The 19275-nt window shown below is 45.9% G+C and overlaps 2 protein-coding genes across 2 annotated transcripts in view; both read right to left on the reverse strand.

The window, feature by feature from the left end:
• The window catches only part of TTC7A (tetratricopeptide repeat domain 7A), a 210114-nt gene that overhangs the window by 146816 nt on the left and 44023 nt on the right, over positions 1-19275 (reverse strand). The window contains exon 10 of the mRNA XM_063123964.1: positions 16694-16777. Coding sequence (XP_062980034.1) covers positions 16694-16777 — 84 coding nt within the window. The remainder of the gene's footprint in view (positions 1-16693; positions 16778-19275) is intronic.
• Positions 1-19275, reverse strand: part of SOCS5 (suppressor of cytokine signaling 5) — a 243245-nt gene that overhangs the window by 60957 nt on the left and 163013 nt on the right. The window lies entirely within an intron of this gene.

Raw genomic sequence — 19275 nt, forward strand, 5'->3', positions numbered from 1 at the left:
TTCTCCCCGCTGCAGTTGCAAGCAACCTCTCAGCTCCCTGCAGCTGTACATCAGGTTTTAAAAGAAGAAAACTTGGGAGACCCCACAACAGATCTCCTGCATAATTATGGTTTGACCTCACCCCACAGTCAAAAACAAGAAACTAGGACTAGGCACCTAAGATGCTACCCATATAACAATTCCCAAAGGGAAACGTTGTTGGAGTGGCAGATGCAATCCCACACCAGGTCCACATAGGGACGCACTGCACCCCAAGATGCTGTGCCTTCATAACTCTTCCTCCACTCCCTTCCTCTGAGTGTTTCCAGATGGATAGTTCCTGGTGCTACCAACTAAAATGCCTTCTGCAGCTATGCTGCCTTTCCCTCCTTAACAGATTTTCTGAGGTAAGAAAAAAAGACGAAAAAGCTTTAGGAAAACACGTGACAGTTACAAACGGAAGACGTTGCCACTGGAACGCCAGTACAATTTCTTGAATGACTGCATCATAAAAGCCCCATCTGGAAGCATCCTTGGTGTGGCATGGCCTTACACCACAGGAAGGCAATGAGAAACCTCAAGTCCGCCCTGTGTGAATTATATTTTTTGCAAGGAAATGAGGCCTGCAGACCTCTAATAGGCAGAGTTGTGGAATGATACTCATTGCTGAACATGTGAGCTCCTGTGAACATATAAAACAGTCTTATACAGTGTCAGACCATTGGTTAATGGTCAAACAAAATGAGCGAAGGGCGGGGAGGGGATACCATCAGGGTGCATAAAATTATGCCTGGTGTGGAGAAAGTGGAAAGAGAGACAGTTTCTCTCTCTTTAATTGAAAGCCAGGGTCATCCAACGAAGCTGAATGCTGGGAGATTCAGAACAGGAAAAAGGAAGTACTTCTTCACATAGTTGGAACTATGGAATCCACTACCACAAGATGTGATGGAGGACACTAGCTTACTTGGCTTTAAAAGGAGACTGGGCAAGTTTATGGAGGCTAAGTCTATTAATGACTTCTAGTCATGATGGCTAGTAGTCATCATGAACTACATCAGCCTTCCTTAACCTGGGGTGCTCCAGATGTGTTGGACTACAACTCCCAGAATGCCCCAGCTGGCTGGGGCAATCTGGGAGATGCAGTCCAACACATCTGGAGCGCTCCAGGTTAAGGAAGGCTGAACTACATGATGACTACCTCCAGGATCAGCTGCCAGTGTTTCAGGCAGGCCTTGTTCCTAGCCCTACCTGGAGCTGCTGTGGATTGAACCTGGGACCTTCTGCATGTGAAGCAGGTGCTCTACCAGCTGAGCTATGCCCCGCCCTGATGCTGTCAAGCCTCTTACAGTCACAGTGTGATTAAAAGCACAGGAGCTTCGTTTGGTCTCATCCCATTCACAAAGAAAAAGGGTATGAAAATGTAAGCAAAGAGCTTTTACTGTGAGCTGAGGTTTTGTGTGTGGTGACTCAGGAGATCTTGAGGGGAAATCACTGGGAGGGAAGTCATTACTAAATCTTGCTTAGAATCAACGTTTGAGAATATATATTTTTTTGAAGATTCCTGCTCTAGAAGGACATCTGAGAAAGTCCAAGGGAAGCAAAACAACTTCAGTAAGACTAGTGAAATTTCTTAAGGGTAGGATTTGGGGGTCCACACAATACCAGCTTCAGGTTTTTGAGGCCCCTTCCATCAGTGAGTCCATCTTCTCACCAACTTTGTCACCAGCTACTATTGCTCCTCATCCTCTTTCTCAGCATTGCGGCCGCTTGCTTGCTTGACAGGCAAAAAGCCAGTGAGCAAGTAGGTAGTAGCATCCGATGTTCCTCCTTCTCACCACCACTGTTGTTTGGGCATGAGCAAGAAGCAAGTGAACAAGAAGCTGCAATGGTGGAGAGGAGGCGCAACCCCAGAGGGTTCTTGTCAGTGGTCCCCTGCTGGGGTGTGGGCCCTCGACCATGCCTACCCTCGATGCCAGCCCTGGGTCCACACACATCCCTAAGCATTAGAGCTGTGCACGAGGGGCCTCTCAAAATTCTCCACCCTATTTGTGGGTAGAGAAATTCAATGAATTTCCCCAGGGGGAGGAGAAATTCTCCAAGAATCCATCACAGGTAGGCATAACTATTGGCAAGGGTTGTCGAACAGCTTCTTTCTTTCCTCTTCTTTTCCTATGGGTTTTTTGCACTGCATCAACTGTGTTGGCAGCCTGGCCCCATTCTGCATCCTCCACAATGCCCCATATACCTAGCATCACTCCAGGGCATTGAGGGGAGGGAATGCAGCCACTACAAAATAGTAATAATAATAACAGTGAAGAAAATGTGGATAAAATTCTGAAAAGCGTCCTTTAATTTCTAGGAGGTAAGAAAAGAAAAATCCCAGGAATTTCCTGAAAGTTTTCTTTCCCCAAGAAAGAGGCTTCCATTTTTCTGCCTCATTCTCAGGGCAGTTTATAATTTATTTTGAACGTGCGCTGGCCATGTTTTTGACCTTATTATTATTATTATTTATTTATATAGCACCATCAATGTACATGGTGCTGTTACCTAATCACTGTGAGGCTGCCTGTGCTTCCTGATCTGAAACGGCCCTACGGGAAGGATAAATTCATAACGTCTTTCTCTGGGTGGGAAGTCAAGGATGCTACAGGCCGTTAGACAGATGATTGTACAATGGAAGACAGGACATTCACACACACTCCTCAGTCATCTCATAAGTAAGGAAAGCACAAGAAACCTGAACCAAACCCTTGAGAATTTCTCCGAAATTTCTTCTCCTTTGAATTTCTTTTTGAAAGCAATTTCTTTCCTATCAAATTGAATGAGAACGGTCGAGATTTTTATGGGAGAAATTTTTGGCACAGCACTACTGTGAATATGTTTTATACACCCTGGGTCCACACATCCCTGGGTCCAGACTTCCCTGTGTCGTGGCAGTCTGAGGGCAGGCTGCTAGCGCAATAAGTCTCTCTGTGACTAGAAAAGCAGAGAGGAGCATCTCTGGAAGAAATCCCCTTTCATTTATGCCTGTGAGTCTGTAAGCATTGACTTATCAATTGACGAAACAGTGGATTCATAATGGAAAAGCAGCACAGTTAATCAAGAAGGCAATCTTTAATCCCCTGACAGTAAAGTACAGTAAAGATTACATGGCGAACATTATAGTAAAAGATTACACAGTGAAAAGGGCTAGCTGCCAAATGAAGCACAGCTCCAGCGCTCTGTCTTACACAGCTCTAAAAACACAGCCACTGGAACTTCTTAATATTTACCAGTAAATGTCAGAAAGGATCACTTTGGAAACTTACCCGTATGCCCTAATAAACGTAAGCATTGTCCATAAACAAGAAAAATGCATGTCGTTATGATGGGTGTTATGTATGCATAAATCGAAGTTCCTGTATCCTGGGGAAGGGGCTACGAAATGGCACTCACACCCACCATACGGTTTCTCTTGGTGTAGGTTAGGCCAAAATGAACATATGAAGCTGCCTTATATGGAGTCATACGGAGTCACACCACTGGCCCCTGTACCCCATCAGAGCCTACTCTGACTTGCAGAGGTCTTTTACTTCACCTGAGCCTTTAAATTTGAAATGCCAGAGACTGAATTTATTATGACTGAATTGAGGCTCCAAAGGCTGGTGGTCTTGGGGAACCTCAACACTTACAACAAGGTAGCTTTGCCTGGGGCGGCTTGGAATTTCATGACCCCCCATGACAACCATGGGCCTGTCTCAAATTATATTGGGCCCAACAGATGTGGCAGGGAATAGGGGGGAAATGATCTGTGGGGTGGGGGACCAGTCATGACTCTTTTGTCATGGCCAGATCCTTGCCTGAGCAAGCTGGAGCTTAAGGATGCCTGTAAATTCTGCAAGGATTTTTATGGACCAACCCCGGAGACTGATGAGTCCAGATGGTTTTCTAATCTCTTTGGGGGCGTGTCCTACAGTTTTAGTTGGAGGTCCTGCTGAAGTCTTGGTCACTGCTCAGGTCCCGTATACCTACTGTACACCCGTATACCTGTCCATATTTTAAGATCATCTTCAGAGACTGTTTTCTGGCTCAACACCAAGATCTGCATTGTTGGCAGGAACTAGAGACAGTGCCTAAACAGTGTTGGCCCCTGCTCTATGAAATTCCCTCCTGAGTTAGATACGGCTGACCCCATCTATGGCTGCTTTTTAAGAGGGTTTTTTTAAAACTCAGCTGTTCTTATGAGCTTTCAGTTGAAAATGTTTGTTATTTGCTGCTGAATGATTATATTCCATATGACTTTATTAACTTGTTTGAATTGTTTTTATGCTGTAAGCCGCCTTAGGGAGACTATGATCTTGAAAGGTGAGTAAGAAATGGATTAAAAGAATAAATATATTTCTGTGCTCTACCAAGGAACTACAGCCTAACCTTGTTTATAGTGTCTTACAGTCCATCATGCAAGTAAGCAGCAGCCATTCACTCACCTGGGAGAAAGTAAAAGCATACACCAAGAGCTCTATTCTCTGATCCAAATGGCTCTTATTTCTGGGATGAAAATCAGCTTTCGCACCCTCTCCACTATATCCCAGATTGCACCCTATTTCTTTTGGCCCATGAAACTCACAGGAGACACTGAAAACTGGGCCAGATGCCTCTTCGTAGCTAGTGCCCTTCACATACAATCTTTAGCCTAGGTTTAATTTCTTGATGTTACAGTAGGGCATGACAAAGCCTTGGGAACTGGAATGGAGAGATGGGCACATAAACAACGGCACTTAAGTACATGGTCAAAAGGATTTGGTGATCTTTGCGACTTGTCAATAAGTGTTAGACTATTCTCTAACATTTCTCACTGGACCTCCGTTATGTATTATTGCTCAATTAAACAATTAACAAGTTTGTAACATCTACCAAAGCATAAATGCACATACTACAACTATTATGTATTATGCTATGATTGGCGCTGACTACTTCACTGGGCATGTATAGACTGGAGAAGAGAAGATTGAGGGGAGGCATGATAGCACTCTTCATATACTTAAATGTTGTCACACAGAGGAGGGCAAGGATCTCTTCTTGATCATTCCAGAGTGCAGGACACGAAATAATGGGCTCAAGTTACAGGAAGCCAGATTTTGGCTGAATATCAGGAAGAACTTCCTGACTGTTAGAGCAGTACGACAATGGAACCAGTTGCCTAGGGAAGTTGTGGGCTCTCCCATGCTAGAGGCCTTGAAGAGGCAGCTGGACAACCATCTGTCAGGTATGCTTTAAGATGAATTCTTGCATTGAGCAGAGGGTTGGACTCGATGGCCTTATAGGCCCCTTCCAACTCTGCTATTCTATGTTTCTATGACTCCCTTAAGTCCTCAAAGAAATATAAAACTCTCAGGGCATTCCCCTATTAGCACAAAAGCTGGCATTTAGAACACATAGACCTCTTTCCAAAGCATCCCTGCACACAGAGCAACCCGAGCCAGATATAGGAGAAAATATAGGAGGGTGTTCAAGTATGCATTTATTCTCTTAAACCAGCATTGGACTGGAAGAGGGGAAGAGCAATATAGCCAGGAATAAATCTGCGCTTGGCATAAACAACAGATTTGATAATAACGGAAGAACAAGTGGCCCCTGCAACAAAAAGTTGCAGGATGTAGTGAGGCTGTTCTAGATTTGAGCCACTAAGTTCCATTCCCACCCACCCCACACAGTTTTCTGTCTCCCCACCCCTTCCCCAACAACACAACATTCTGTGCCCACAGAACATGCTAACTCCTCTGATTTTGGAGTCCGCCCCAACCTTCATTTTTTCCTGGTTTTTTTAATACTTCTATAAGCCTGTGGTCACCTCACTTTTGCCTGTGGATGGTGCCAATTTGGTTAAAAAAGCAGCAGCACTCATTGCCTAAATATCAAAAATAAAAGGAATTAAATGGAAGTTCCTGCTTCACACAAACAATCCTTGAATTGAGGGAGGAGGCATCCAGAAGCATATCTGTGCACACAGAATTCCAGCTGCATTTATTTATTCGTGTGTGTGTTTGTCTGTGTGCATAACGTAAGTGCATATGATCTTGTGCAGTGCATGCGTGAGTAACAGAGAATGAATGATCATACAGCAGCCATATTAGAGTAATAATGGCTTCCACACTATCTGTGCAGGGTCTAAATAATCAGATAATTAAAATGTTGGTATTCCACAGTCAGACAGTGGGTGGAAAGTGCATTGTTTGCAAGGTTCACTGCAAGATAGTAATAATTAGACTTATTAGTGATGTGGCTTTAAACTAGGGAAGAATTTCAATACAAGTTCGCCTGCATACAAATTCCATATCTGGATGCCTCCAAATCAGTGCAAGGATGGGTGTGTTCCAACCCAGATGTGAAGGCAATCATGCTTCTCTGCTTTGGTTTGCAACACCTGCTGTTCAGCCAAAAACTCTTCCTCACACAGCCATTTAAAATGGGGGGAAAGCTGTAGGCCTGTGGGCAGCGACAAGAGCAGACTTGTAACAAGAGCTTTCAGAACATAAGAAGAGCCAAAGGCTTATCTAAGCCCACCATCCTGTTTCTACAGTTGCCAGCCAGATACCTATGGAAAGTCCACAAGCAGAAAATGCAGGCAAGAGACTCACGGTTGTTCTCAGCAAGGGGTATTCGGAGACAGGCTGCCTCTGATCCTGTAGGCAGTATATAACCATCATGAAGTGGTTGCTATTCACAGCGCTACTGCTATGATCATTGTTCCATATCTGCATACATCCCTAAGAACTGGCAGCACCAGCTTCTGCTAAAATTCACCATCCTCCATTTCAAAAGTACCATGCTCTAGGAAGATCCTCACGTCCCTGAACAGTAGGGCTTCAGAGTAGCAACCTCTTACAACCAACATAGGGAACATACAACCCTCCCGAATGTTGCTGGGCTACAACTCCCATATACCTTCACCATGCTGGCTGGAGCTGATGGGAGTTGTAGTCAACAAATTCCGGAAGGCCACACGTTCCACCAGCCTTGTTTTACAGCAGGGATGGGAACGCTCTTTCAATCCCAGGGCAGCATCCAATTTCAGAGAGGTTCACAGGAGCCGCGTTCCAGTGGCAGACAGGGCCAAAGGCAGAGGGAGAGGGACCAAAGTAGGGTGACCATATGGAAAGGAGGACAGGGCTCCTGTATCTTTAACAGTTGTATTGAAAAGGAACTTCAGCAGGTGTCATTTGTATGCATGCAGCACCTGGTGAAATTCCCTCTTCATCACAACAGTTGAAGCTGCAGGAGCCCTGCCCTTTTTTGTATCTGGTTGCTAGAGGGCAGGGCTCCTGCAGCTTCAACTGTTGTGATGAAGAGGGGATTGCATCAGGTGCTGCGTGCTCGCCTGGCGCCAGCACTGTTATCTTTTAGTCGCCAGGTCAAGATTTTTCCCTTCTCCCAGGCATTTAACACTATTTAACAACGCTGTTCCCCAGAACTGTTGTTTTTAAATGGATACTGTTGTTTTTATGTTTTTAAATTTTGTATACTTTTTAAATGTTTTAACTTTTGTAAACCGCCCAGAGAGCTTCAGCTATGGGGTGGTACATAATGAACAAATTATGTAAAATAAATAAATAAATAAATGACACCTGCTGAAATCCCCTTTTCTGTTCAACTGTTAAAAATACGGGAGCCCGGTCCTCCTTTCCATATGGTCACCCTAGGGCCCAAAGGCCAAAAGGGGTGGGGCCAAAATACAAAAAATGCCAGCATATTTTAGTTTAAAGTTCTTACTGCCACTGTAACTAAGCCTTAGAAGAGGCATTTCAACCTTTGAAAATGGGGCGAAACTGCACAAAAGCAGAGAAGCTACCAAATGATCAGTGGTTAGGGGGAAGAGTGTGGGGACAGGGGAAGGAAGGAAGAAAAAAGGAAGCAGGGCATTCTGAGGGATCTTGGAGGCCACATTGCCTTCCCCCCAAACCCAGCCTAAGGTTCTCCACCCCTGCCTTACAGGGTATGAGGAAAGATGACTGGAGTGGGTAGGGGACGTATGGGGTTGTTAGGACTTCACTTCTTATACCACAAGATGTAGTGATGGCCACCAGGGCGTTGGATAAATTCCTGGAGGCGAAGGCTATCAATGGCTACTAGCCCTGATACTTGTGTGCTAACTCCAATATTTGAGGCAGTAAGCCTGGGTGCACCAGTTGCTGGGGAACATGGGTGGGAGGGTGCTGTTCCACCATGTCCTGCTTTGTTGGTCCCTGGCCGATGGCTGGTTGGCCACTGTGTGAACAGAGTGCTGGACTAGATGGACCCTTATTTATTTATTTATTTATTTATTTCATTTCTATACTGCCCAATAGCCGGAGCTCTCTGGGTGGTTCACAAAAATTGAAAACATTCAAAGTATAAAACAACAGTATAAAACCATAATAAAATAAAATACAACATAAAAGTTCAACCAGATAAAAACAGCAGCAATGCAAAATTACAAATTTACAAATTACAAAATTACAAATCCGATCCAGCAGGGATCTTCTTATGTTCTTTATATGCAAACAAACACATTCAGTACTCGGAGCGGAGGGAAGCCGTCACAGCAACAGAGCTAATCTTCAGATAAGCACAAGCTCCCATCAAAGCAACCGACACCCCCTTGGGGCCTCAGGGGGCTCTTACAAAACTTCATAAGCAGCCTTCCAAATCCAAACGGAGCTGATAGTTAATGCAGCCAAACAAAGCTGTGCCCCCCAGTTGTGTTGGATTACAACCCCATCATCACCAGCCGGTATGCCCATTGGCCATGTAGTTGGGGATGATGGGAGCCGTGGCCCGAGGCATCTGGAGGAGTGTGCTGACTTCTGAAAAACGGCATTAAGTCCTTGTATGCCAATATGCACTGTTCATTGCTGGCCCCGGTTTTGAGTCTCCTAATCTAGTGCAATTTCAGGTCTATACTGTGTGCTGGGATACACTAGTCACTCTATTTGGCTAATGGGAGTTACTGTGGGGGTGGGTGGGTGGAAAAACCCAGTCAGACAGTTTTAATGCTCTTGATTAAGAACAATTGCCTGCGATCACAAAAACGTACATGATCTAACATAAACCAGCTCCAAATTTCCTACATTCTTCATTTACACAGTTGGCTATTATCCAGACACAACAGCAGCAGTCTTTGCTGGCCTGCTACAGGTTTGCTCAGTTTTCAGGCACCTTTGGAAATTTCCATGTGCTGCACAGACTAAGACACAAATCTCTCTCTCTCTCTCTCTCTCTCTCTCTCTCTCTCTCACACACACACACACACACACACACACACACACACACACACACTCTTGTTCCTCCTCTCCAGCTAAATAAATCGACCCACTCCACATCCTCTAAGCTGGCTGACCTTTGTAACCAAACCTTGAACCAATGGATGTACAATCTTTTAACTTCCTTTCTCTGCTTGCGCTATTTAAGGAGCCATCTAAGGCCTTTGCATCTCCGAAGGCTCCCGAGTGCAATGCAAAGACAAATTGTGCTGCCTTTTTTTTTAAGTGTGTTACTTAGCAACCAGGCTAAGCTTTTGCAAGGAAAGCAACAGAAGGAGCATCCCAAATCAAACCCACCCTTTGCTGCTCTGGCGGTGGTATTACGTAGCAGATATATTTTTACTTCTTCCCCACAACTTTTTGGAAGGCTTTGTGCCAATCTTGCAAGCTGCTAGGTCAAACCTCTACAGTTGCCACCCACCCACCCACCCCAGTTCATGTGTGAATGGGGCAGACATGTGCCCGATAGGGCACATTGGGTCTTGTTGGATGCTGTGTCTCAGCCAAATCTACCTCTCCAGTTTGTCGTGAGAATAAAATGAGTCAGAGGGGGCAGGGACCTGCACACGGCTGTGAGCTCTTTGGAGGAAAGGTAAGATACTAATATAACATTACAAATATATCTATATCTTACTCCATGTCAGAAACACAAATGCTCAAAAAGGCAAAAATAGTGCAGCAACAACAACCTGGGAAAGGCTGTGGCTCAGGAGCAAAGCACCTGCTTTGCATGTAGGAGGTCCTGGGTTCGACCCCCCAGCATCTCCAGGTAGAGCTTGGAAGAAAACCTGCCTGAAACCCTGGAGAGCTGCTGCCAGTCAGTGTCTCCAATACTAGGCTGGATGGAACCATGGTCTGAATCAGTGCAAAGCAGCTTCCTATGTTCCTATCAGATCTTGGATTCGTAAAGAAGAGAGCAAACGCTTTGCCTGCAGGAGGTCCCAAGTTCGATATCCGGCATCTCCAGGTAGGACTGGCAAACTTCCTGCCTGAAATCCTGGAGAGCTGCTGCCAGTCAGTGTCGACAATACTAAGCTAGGTGGACCAAGGGTCTGACTCGGTATAAGGCAGCTTCCTATGTTCCTAACCAGCTGGATCAGGAGGGTGAGCAGTGAAGCCCTCGTCCCGCAAATTGACTGGCTTTGGACAATCGTATCGGCAAAATAAGTCATCGTGACTTCCCCCCCCCCGCCCCTGCGCATGCTGCACCCATGACTGCCCTTTGCATAGTTACCCGCGATCCAGCATAGGTTGCAATATCGTCCAAAAGCAGCACGCAGGGCGACTGCGGTGGCTTGTTACCCAACCTACAACCCACGACTTGCAGTAGGGGTTGTAGAGTGGGTAAGAAGCTACCCCTGCCACGCCACGTGTTGTATTTGGACGACACGGCAACCCATGTGGCATCGTGGGTAATTATACGTGCATAGCATGTGCAGGGGGGGGGGAGCCACAATGACTTCTTTTACCAGTGTGATTGTCCAAAGCCAGTCAATGTGCTGGACAAGGGCTTCACTTGTTCAGCGCGTTGGTCAAGATCTTCCAAACACCCTCATTGTCTGCTCAGAGCTACCCAAGATCCTGCAACTCCAGCCTGACCTTGACTGCTACTGGAGTGACAAACCTACCCCTCAGGCCTTGTGAGCGCCTGCTAGTGGTCAAGGAGATTTTTTCCTCCCTCTCTCATAATACTAGGACCCAATGGGGTCATCCAATGCAGCTAAATGCTGGGAGATCCAGGAGAGACAACAAGAAGCACTTCTTCCCACTGTGCATAGTTACGCTATGGAATTTGCTACCACAAGACATAATGAGGGCTGCCAACTTGGATGGCTCTTAAAAGGGATGAGACAAATTCAAGGAGAAAATGGTTATCAATGGCTATAAGTCATGAGGACCGGTATCAAAGACAGCTTGCCGCTCAATGCCAGTTGCTGGAGAACATGACCAGGAGGGTGCTACTGCACTCATGTCCTGCTGTGGGCTTCACAGAGGCATCTGGTTGGCCACTGAGAGAACAGAATGCTGGACTAGATAGGTCTTTCTTCTGACCTGGGACAGCTCTTCTTATGCTCTTAAGACAGGACAGTGCCACTCTCCTGTGCGTTCTTTTGACTGTTTGAGCCCTCTGTTCCCCTGCTGTAGATACGAATGGGACAGACACATGAAAAGCAATGCAAGCCCACCACCATCACATCCCGTACAATCCGCCCCGCACACTCAGGTCCCCTGAGAAGGGTTTTCTCCAGTCAGCCACAACTAGGCTGGCAACTGTTACCCAGAGGACCTTTTCTTCTGATGCCCCCAGACTGCGGAATGGCCTGCCGGAGGAGATTCGTCAGCTTAAATCTCACTCTGAGTTTAAGACAGCCATACAGACTAGTCTCTTCCAGCAGGCCTACCCAGATGAATTTTAAACCTAAGAATTTTAAGACGTTGCGATTGTTATTTTAATATTGTCTTGGTTTTATGTGCTCTTTTAACTAGTTTTATGTATTATATTGTATTTAATGTTGTTCCCCGCCTCGATCCAGAGGGAGAAGTGGGTAAGAAATTTATGATGATGATTGGCCTACCAGGGCCACCCAAAGAGCTTCTCACCTGAGTGGCAGATAGGAACCCAGGTCATAGAATCATAGAATAGCAGAGTTGGAAGGGGCCTACAAGGCCATCGAGTCCAACGGCCTGCTCAATGCAGGAATCCACCCTAAAGCATCCCTGACAGACGGTTGTCCAGCTGCGTCTTGAAGGCCTCTAGTGTGGGAGAGCCCACAACCTCCCTAGGTAACTGATTCCATTGTCGTACCGCTCTAACAGTCAGGAAGTTTTTCCGTTCCAGATCTAAATATCTATTCACTACAAGAAGATTGGCCAGGAAGCAGCTTAAAATGTAAACCAGTCATCATACAGGCTAAAAACAAACAGTTGGTTGTCTTATCAGCCATCACGCCTGTCGTAACAGCTCACTATGCCTATTCTGCATGCATTCTAGCTCTAACTCCAGGGTGAGCCACTGGTGACCTTCCAGATGTTTTTTTGTCAATGACTCCCATCAGCTCTAGCCAGCACAACCAATAGTGAGGGATGGTGGGAGTTTGTAAGCCAGAACATCCGGAGGGTCACAAGTTGCTCACCTCTGCTCTAAATGACTGCGATAAAGGACCACTCTATATACATTTTTGCATCCCTCCGACTTCAGTTATTACAATTCCATGCTGCCCTGCATTGTGTACATATACCTAACACTGAAGAAAACATTTTGTGCATCTAAAGAAGTAGACTCAACTCCACAAAAGGTTACACTCTGATAAATGAGTGCCACAAGATTCTTTGTTGCTTTTTGCAACAATCCTGTTGCAGACACTGAATATCAATGCACTCAGCACACGCTTTATTAAATCGCTCTGGAGTGCCTCAACTCTGCGCAACACTGACTTTACAAAAGGCAAAGAGCAGGAAGCGAAACGCCATGGTGGCAATGGATTGCACAGTGGCCTCGCTGTACTTTCTCGGCTCAGTGTTCCCTGCCAAAAATTGCAGCGGCACAGCAAACATCAGCTGGGAGCTGTTCGGTTCTCTCGCCCACGCAAAGGCTCCGAGTAACCAAGGTGTCGGCGAGAGCAGAGCAACTATTTGCGAAGCCTCCCCTTCGCTCCTTCCGTTGCCCAGAAAATATTTCAAGTGTCAAATAAGAAGGGCTGAACTGCAGTCTCCTTTGCCCAAGGGTTGTATTCTCACACAACTAAAGAGAATCGGAGTAAGAGCCCTTATACAAATCTATGGTGCGACCACATTTAGAATACTGTGTACAGTTCTGGTCACCACACCTTAAAAAGGATATTATAGAGATGGAAAAAAAGTGCAGAAAAGAGCAACTAAAATAATTAAGGGGCTAGAGCATCTCTCCTACGAGGGAAGGTTACATCAACTGGGATTGTTTAGCTTGGAAAAAAGGAGGCTCAGGGGAGACATGATAGAGGTGTACAAAATGATGCATGGTGTGGAGAATGTGGATAGGGAGATATTTTTCTCCCTCTCTCAAAATACTAAAACCAGGGGACATCCCATGAAGCTGATTGGTGGGAGATCCAGGACAGATAGAAGAAAGTATTTCTTCACACAGCGCATAGTTAAATTATGGAACTCACTACCACAACATGTAGTGATGACCGCCAATCTGGATGGCTTTAAAAGAGGGTTGGATAAATTCCTGGAGGCGAAGGCTGTCAAAGGCTACTAGTCCTGATAGTTGTGTGCTAACTCCAATATTTGAGGCAGTAAGCCTGTGTGCACCGGTTGCTGGGGAACATGGGTGGGAGGGTGCTGTTCCACCATGTACTGCTTTGTTGGTCCCTGGCCAATGGCTGGTTGGCCACTGTGTGAACAGAGTGCTGGACTAGATGGACCCTCGGTCTGATCCTGCATGGCACTTCTTAGGTTCTTATCTTACAGAACATGAGATGCTGTATTAAAACCCACTGTCAATTAAATCAGAATAACCACCTAATAACAATGTAAGGAGAGCCCTGCTGGATGAGACCAAATGCCTATCAAATCTGGCATCCTGTGGCCAACCAGTTGTCTTCTGGATGCCCGTTAGCAGGGCATGGGTGCTCTCTTGCTCATGTCCTTCAGCAATTGTTAGGGGCACGTTGCCTCTGATCCTGAAGGAAATAGACATCAGGAAAAATGTCCTGACTGTTATTGCATTACGACAATGGAGCCAATGACCTAGGGAGGACGTGGGCTCTCCCACACTGGAGGCCTTCAAGAGGCAGCTGGACAACCATCTGTCAGGGATGCTTTTAAGGTGGATTCCTGTAATGAGCAGGGGGTTGGACTCCATGGCCTTATAGGCCCCTTCCAACTCTACTATTCTATGATTCTGTATAACCAGCATCACTAGCTTTTACCTAATTACATAATTCTCTTTCAAAGCTCTTCCAAATTGGTGGCTATCACCATATCTTGATGATGCAAATTCCATAGTTCTAACTATATTACCTCCAGGAGAAGAGGCAGCATGCCTCTGAATCGCAGTTTATGCAGGGAACATGAGCAGGAGGAGCTATTGCCTTCAGGTCCCGGGAACAGAATGCTGGACTGGATAGGCCTTTGTTCTGATCCAGTAGGGCTTTTTTATGTTCTTATGATAGGTGTTATAATCCAATAACATCTAAGGACCACAGACTCCCCACTCCTGGCTTAGGCTATGTCGCCAAAATTAGACACTGAAAGGCAATGGCAGCTTTCTCTGCTGGATTGGGCCATAGCATTAATTCAGAAAAACACCAATATTTGACCCGGCTAGATGTGACCTGCTATGGCTGTATCAGGCTCAATCTAGGTTACCCTAAGGGGCAATTTAAAAGCAAGTCAATAGGAAGATACAAAAGAGAGGTCTGAAGAGGAGCTAAGGTCAAGACAGATAATTATCTTGTAACTGCAAAGTTCCGCAGAGCATTCGATCTTCCATAGCAAAGACTGGCCGCTTCCAAACCCATCGATTAATATCAGAGCGGAGATGTGCCCAATTGGAGCTTCTAAAGTCTCCAGAATTATCCTGCTGTGTGTGTGTCTAATTTGAATATCTCTATATTTGGAAGATGTTGAGTGGGGTGAGGGGTAGCTTTGAAATTGACTTCTGTGGCTAACCAATTAGGAATAGCCACAGCGCTGTCCCTGACTGTGTTCTCCTCCAATCACAGTGTTTGGGGGAGTGGGAAACACTAACTGGCTGCTGATTCTGCCCGTGGCAGGGAGGGAGAGAGGGAGTACGTTTCTTCTCAGACTCGTAGAAGTCAGTCATCTACATGTCTAGTGTGAAAGTGCTGCTGGGCTGGCTGGCTGACATGAGAAAGCTTCTACACCTGAGTCAGGCATAGGCAGGCTCTTTATTTCAGTGGCTGGGTGCAGGGGGGTGGTCCATCCAATAGATCTGGAGGGTACCAGGTAGGAGAAGGCTGGAGTGGGAATTTAAAAAAATATCCTAAAAAATCAAGGCATGAATGGATCTGAAGCAAACTTGGCATTGCTAAAGCTCTCCTTAAGAGCTATCACCTTATCATGTTTCATCTCTTCATCTATAAAACTTACGCAGATGTAAGCCTTTTTGTAAATTTCCATTTTAAAATTCCTAAAAAATCAAAGCATGAACCAATCTGATTCAAACTTGGTGAGGCTAAAACCCTCCTTAAGAGCTATCACTGTGCCAAGTTTTATCTCTTTATCTTTAAAAATGAGGAAGCTGTAAGCATTTCTGTTAATACTGGTTACCCAAATACTGAACCATTCTTCGATCGTAATTCGACAAGGCGGAAAGAGGGGGAAGGGGCACTCCGAAATAGAGGCAGAAAATCACCTCTACAGAGCTGCAGATCTAATTACGAAGCAGAGAAGACCCACTTTGCACACCCCTAGTAATTTTGTCTTTTTAGTGCCTTTTTATTTGGAAGTCAGTACTTTTATCAAGTGTGAGTTAAAGGTAGCAGAGTGCAGGGTGATAAACGGAAGGACAGGGCGCGATTAACACAAGACCAGATCCTCTGGTTACTCTTAAAAGATATTATTATCAAAGATTTGAAGATTTATGGGGCAACAAAAGGACTTGTCAAACTGTGTTTCCATCATACCACATGTTTATTAATCCCATTGCTGGGACTGAAAGTTTGGAAGCAAAACCTCAAGACGCAGGATCAAGGTCAGAAATTGGCTGTGGCCCATGGACAGGTGAAAATAAATATTTTGCCTTGGAAGCCTCAAGTGCCTTCAATGGTCTGGAGAGTTATTATCCCATTTCCTCATCACCTCCCCACCCTGATCGCCTGGCTCTCTGCCGCCAAGCTGCGGAGTGTGATAAAAACTGTAGACTGTAAGTCCCCCCATTAGTCAGATGACGACATTGCAGAGGATAGAACATGAATCCTTTGGGGAAGCTTTAGGAGTAGGACTGAAATACTGCACAGATGGAGAAGGAAATGCCTTCTGCCCAAAGTATCAGATCGAGAGCATTTGCAGAGCTTGTATCAATTCACAAAGTTCATACCACATAGCTACCAGAATATTTAATATGTTTAGGTAGCAGACCAGGACATTTTCGTAATATAGGAAGCGGCCTTGAATGAAGTCATACTATTTGACATTTTGTTTTAAATTTTATTTTTGTCCTGTTGCATAGTTGGGATCCCCTGAGTGTGCAGAAGCCATTACCTTATTTTTTGGGTGTCCCCCTTTTGTTTCCAAACATAGGCATTCAACCACTGAGTTCAATATTAGAAGGAATGATGATAATGACAATTTCTATTGCTAATAATAAATACTTGTAATATAATCACTCCGGTAGTAATAGTTCAGGTTACCTTTTGCTTTGGAGAACTGAATACAGATAAAGAGAACACTTCCGCATACATTAAAAAAAACACTGGTTTATGCCTTACCTTGCCACAAGCTGCCATAGAAAGGGCCAACTGATACCAGAGGTGAAATTCGCCAAATGCAAGTTTCATGGCCCGCTCCAAACACTGAGGGGAGAAACATAAACAACATTTCTAGTAGATTCGGAACTCTTGTGGAATGAATTAGCAAAAGACGGGGGAAAGTCCTCAATACTGGGAGTTGGTTTTTGTTTCCATTGTTTGAAGCAAAAGCCTTAAAAAAATGTATATTTGGGATGGTTCAAATCTTAGGTGCACAAGCAGCAGCCTAATCCTATGGGATCAAGTGAAGTGGCCTGAATGCCTGATGTTACCCTTTTCCAGCTGTTTCTGAGAGCACCTTTTCATTGAGATCTTGGATCCAATCCTGCCTCGTTTTATTTAAAGTGGGAGATTGAACCCCAGTTCATTCAGGTAACATAGGAACCTGGGCTGAGTTTAATGAACATGTTGGGGGTGATGGGTGTTCAATCATATTGGTAATATCTGTGGCAGGGGTTGGCTACTTGTTGTCATGTCTCCCTCCGTATCCTCATCATCAGAGAACAAAGCAGAAGGGGAAGCTCCAGCAGATCCTGGGGAAGGGACTAGCTGCAACGTAGGACAAGACCCCTTACTTTCAGGGGGCAGGAAAGACCCGGCTGAAGCCCCATTAACAGAGTCAGACAATGATGAAGGGGATCACGAGGCTCCTCCAGCTCCAGCTGGGCACAGGCTCATGAGAATCAAGGGTCAGCCTCGTCAGGCCAGAGCTCAGAAGCTACGGGGCTAATTGCCAGTACCTGGTGTCAGTCGTTAAAAGGTTCAGAGCAGCCCAGGGAAGATGCTGGAAGCAACGTATGAACTCCAGCATTCAGCCCATCTAGCTCCCTGTGCGTTTAGACTCTCTGGTGAACCCTGACCCCTTGGACTGCGACCCCAACTCTGCCTGCATCTGAGCCCTACTCTGTGACTGTGTGATTCAACTCAGTCGCCGTCCCAGGTAACTGAGAAATTCCAGCCGCAGTTTTTTCTGGCTCAGCCTCCTCATTGGTAAGGACGGTCATAAATCTCCACTCTTAGCTGGCAAACGTTGGCACTTGTGGCCCTACGGACGCATGCAACTCTTTGCAAGCTATCAGTTCAACTTCAGGCAAGAGAGATCTGTCCCTCCCCTGACAGTCACCTGGGGGTGAGGGGGGGAGAGAAAGAGCAGGGGGTGGTGTCAGAAAACGAGAAACGGGGTGGCTCTGGCCCTGAGCACCGTTGCTATGTGGCCCCCGACAGATTAGCCCCAAGGCAACCTGGCCCCTGATCCAAGGCCACCTTCTTACATTTCACTGCAGTGGTCACCAGAGTGTGGATTTTTCCGAAATCAAGTATGGTGTAAGAGGAAGCCATAGTACAGGCACCCTCCAGTGTGGCCCTGGGCTTCATAAGAATCATAGAATCACAGAACTGGAAGGGGCGATTTATGCCATCGAGCCCAACCCCCCTGCTCCGTGCAGGAATCGCATCCCTGACAGATGGTTGCTCAGTCTCTGCTTGAATACCTCCAGTGACGGAGAGCCCACCACGTCCCTATGCAGTTGTCTGACTGCTCTGACAGTGAGGGAGTTTTTCTTGATGTTCAACCGAAATCTGCCTTCCAATAATTTAAGCTTGCTATTTTGTGTCCTACAATAGAGAACAGGGTGCAGCCCTCTTCTGTGTGACAACACTTTAGGAACTTGAAATGTGCTGTCATATTCTCTCCTCAGTCTTCTCTTCTCAAGGCTAAACGTACCCAGCTCCTTCCATCTTTCCTCATTAGAACTTAATTTTCGAGTCCCCTAAATCATCCTCTTTGTCCTTCTCTGAACCTAGAAACAATGCCCTATGAGGAGAAACTGAAAGAACTGGGTATGTTTAGCCTTGAGAAGCGAAGACTGAGAGGAGACATGATTGCACTCTTCAAGTACTAGAAAGGTTGTCACACAGAGGAGGGCCATGATCTCTTCTCAATCCTCCCAGAGTGCAGGACATGGAATAATGGGCTCAAGTTACAGGAAGCCAGATTCCAGCTGGACATCAGGAAAAACTTCCTGACTGTTAGAACAGTACGACAATGGAACCAATGACAGAGGGAGGTCGTGGGCTCTCCCACACTAGAGGCCTTCAAGAGGCAGCTGGACAGACATCTGTCAGGAATGCTTTAAGATGGATTCCTGCACTGAGCAGGGGGTTGGACTCCATGGCCTTATAGGCCCCTTCCAACTCTACTGTTCTATGATTCTATGTTCCAAGTTACCTGAATCCTTCCTAAAGTGTGGTGTCCAAAAATGGACATAGTCTCCACGGAATTGGATATCTCAGGAACACGGTACCCAAGGAGAAAGAACATAAGACCCCCGCTGGATTGGACAAAGTGTCCATTTACCCCAACTATGGTCAGCAACCTGCCTCTGGGATGCCCTCAAGTACCTCCGGAAGTCTAGAGCTCGCTGCTGTTGTTGCTCCCCAGCAACTGGTGTTCAGTGGTTCTATATACCCAGGGTCGTCCCTATCATGAGGCAAAATGAGCCCTTTGACTCAGGCAGCAGGTAACTGGGGCAGGAAAGCTTGGC

The sequence above is a fragment of the Elgaria multicarinata genome, chromosome 4 (genome assembly GCF_023053635.1).
Source record: "Elgaria multicarinata webbii isolate HBS135686 ecotype San Diego chromosome 4, rElgMul1.1.pri, whole genome shotgun sequence".
Taxonomy (NCBI): domain Eukaryota; kingdom Metazoa; phylum Chordata; class Lepidosauria; order Squamata; family Anguidae; genus Elgaria; species Elgaria multicarinata.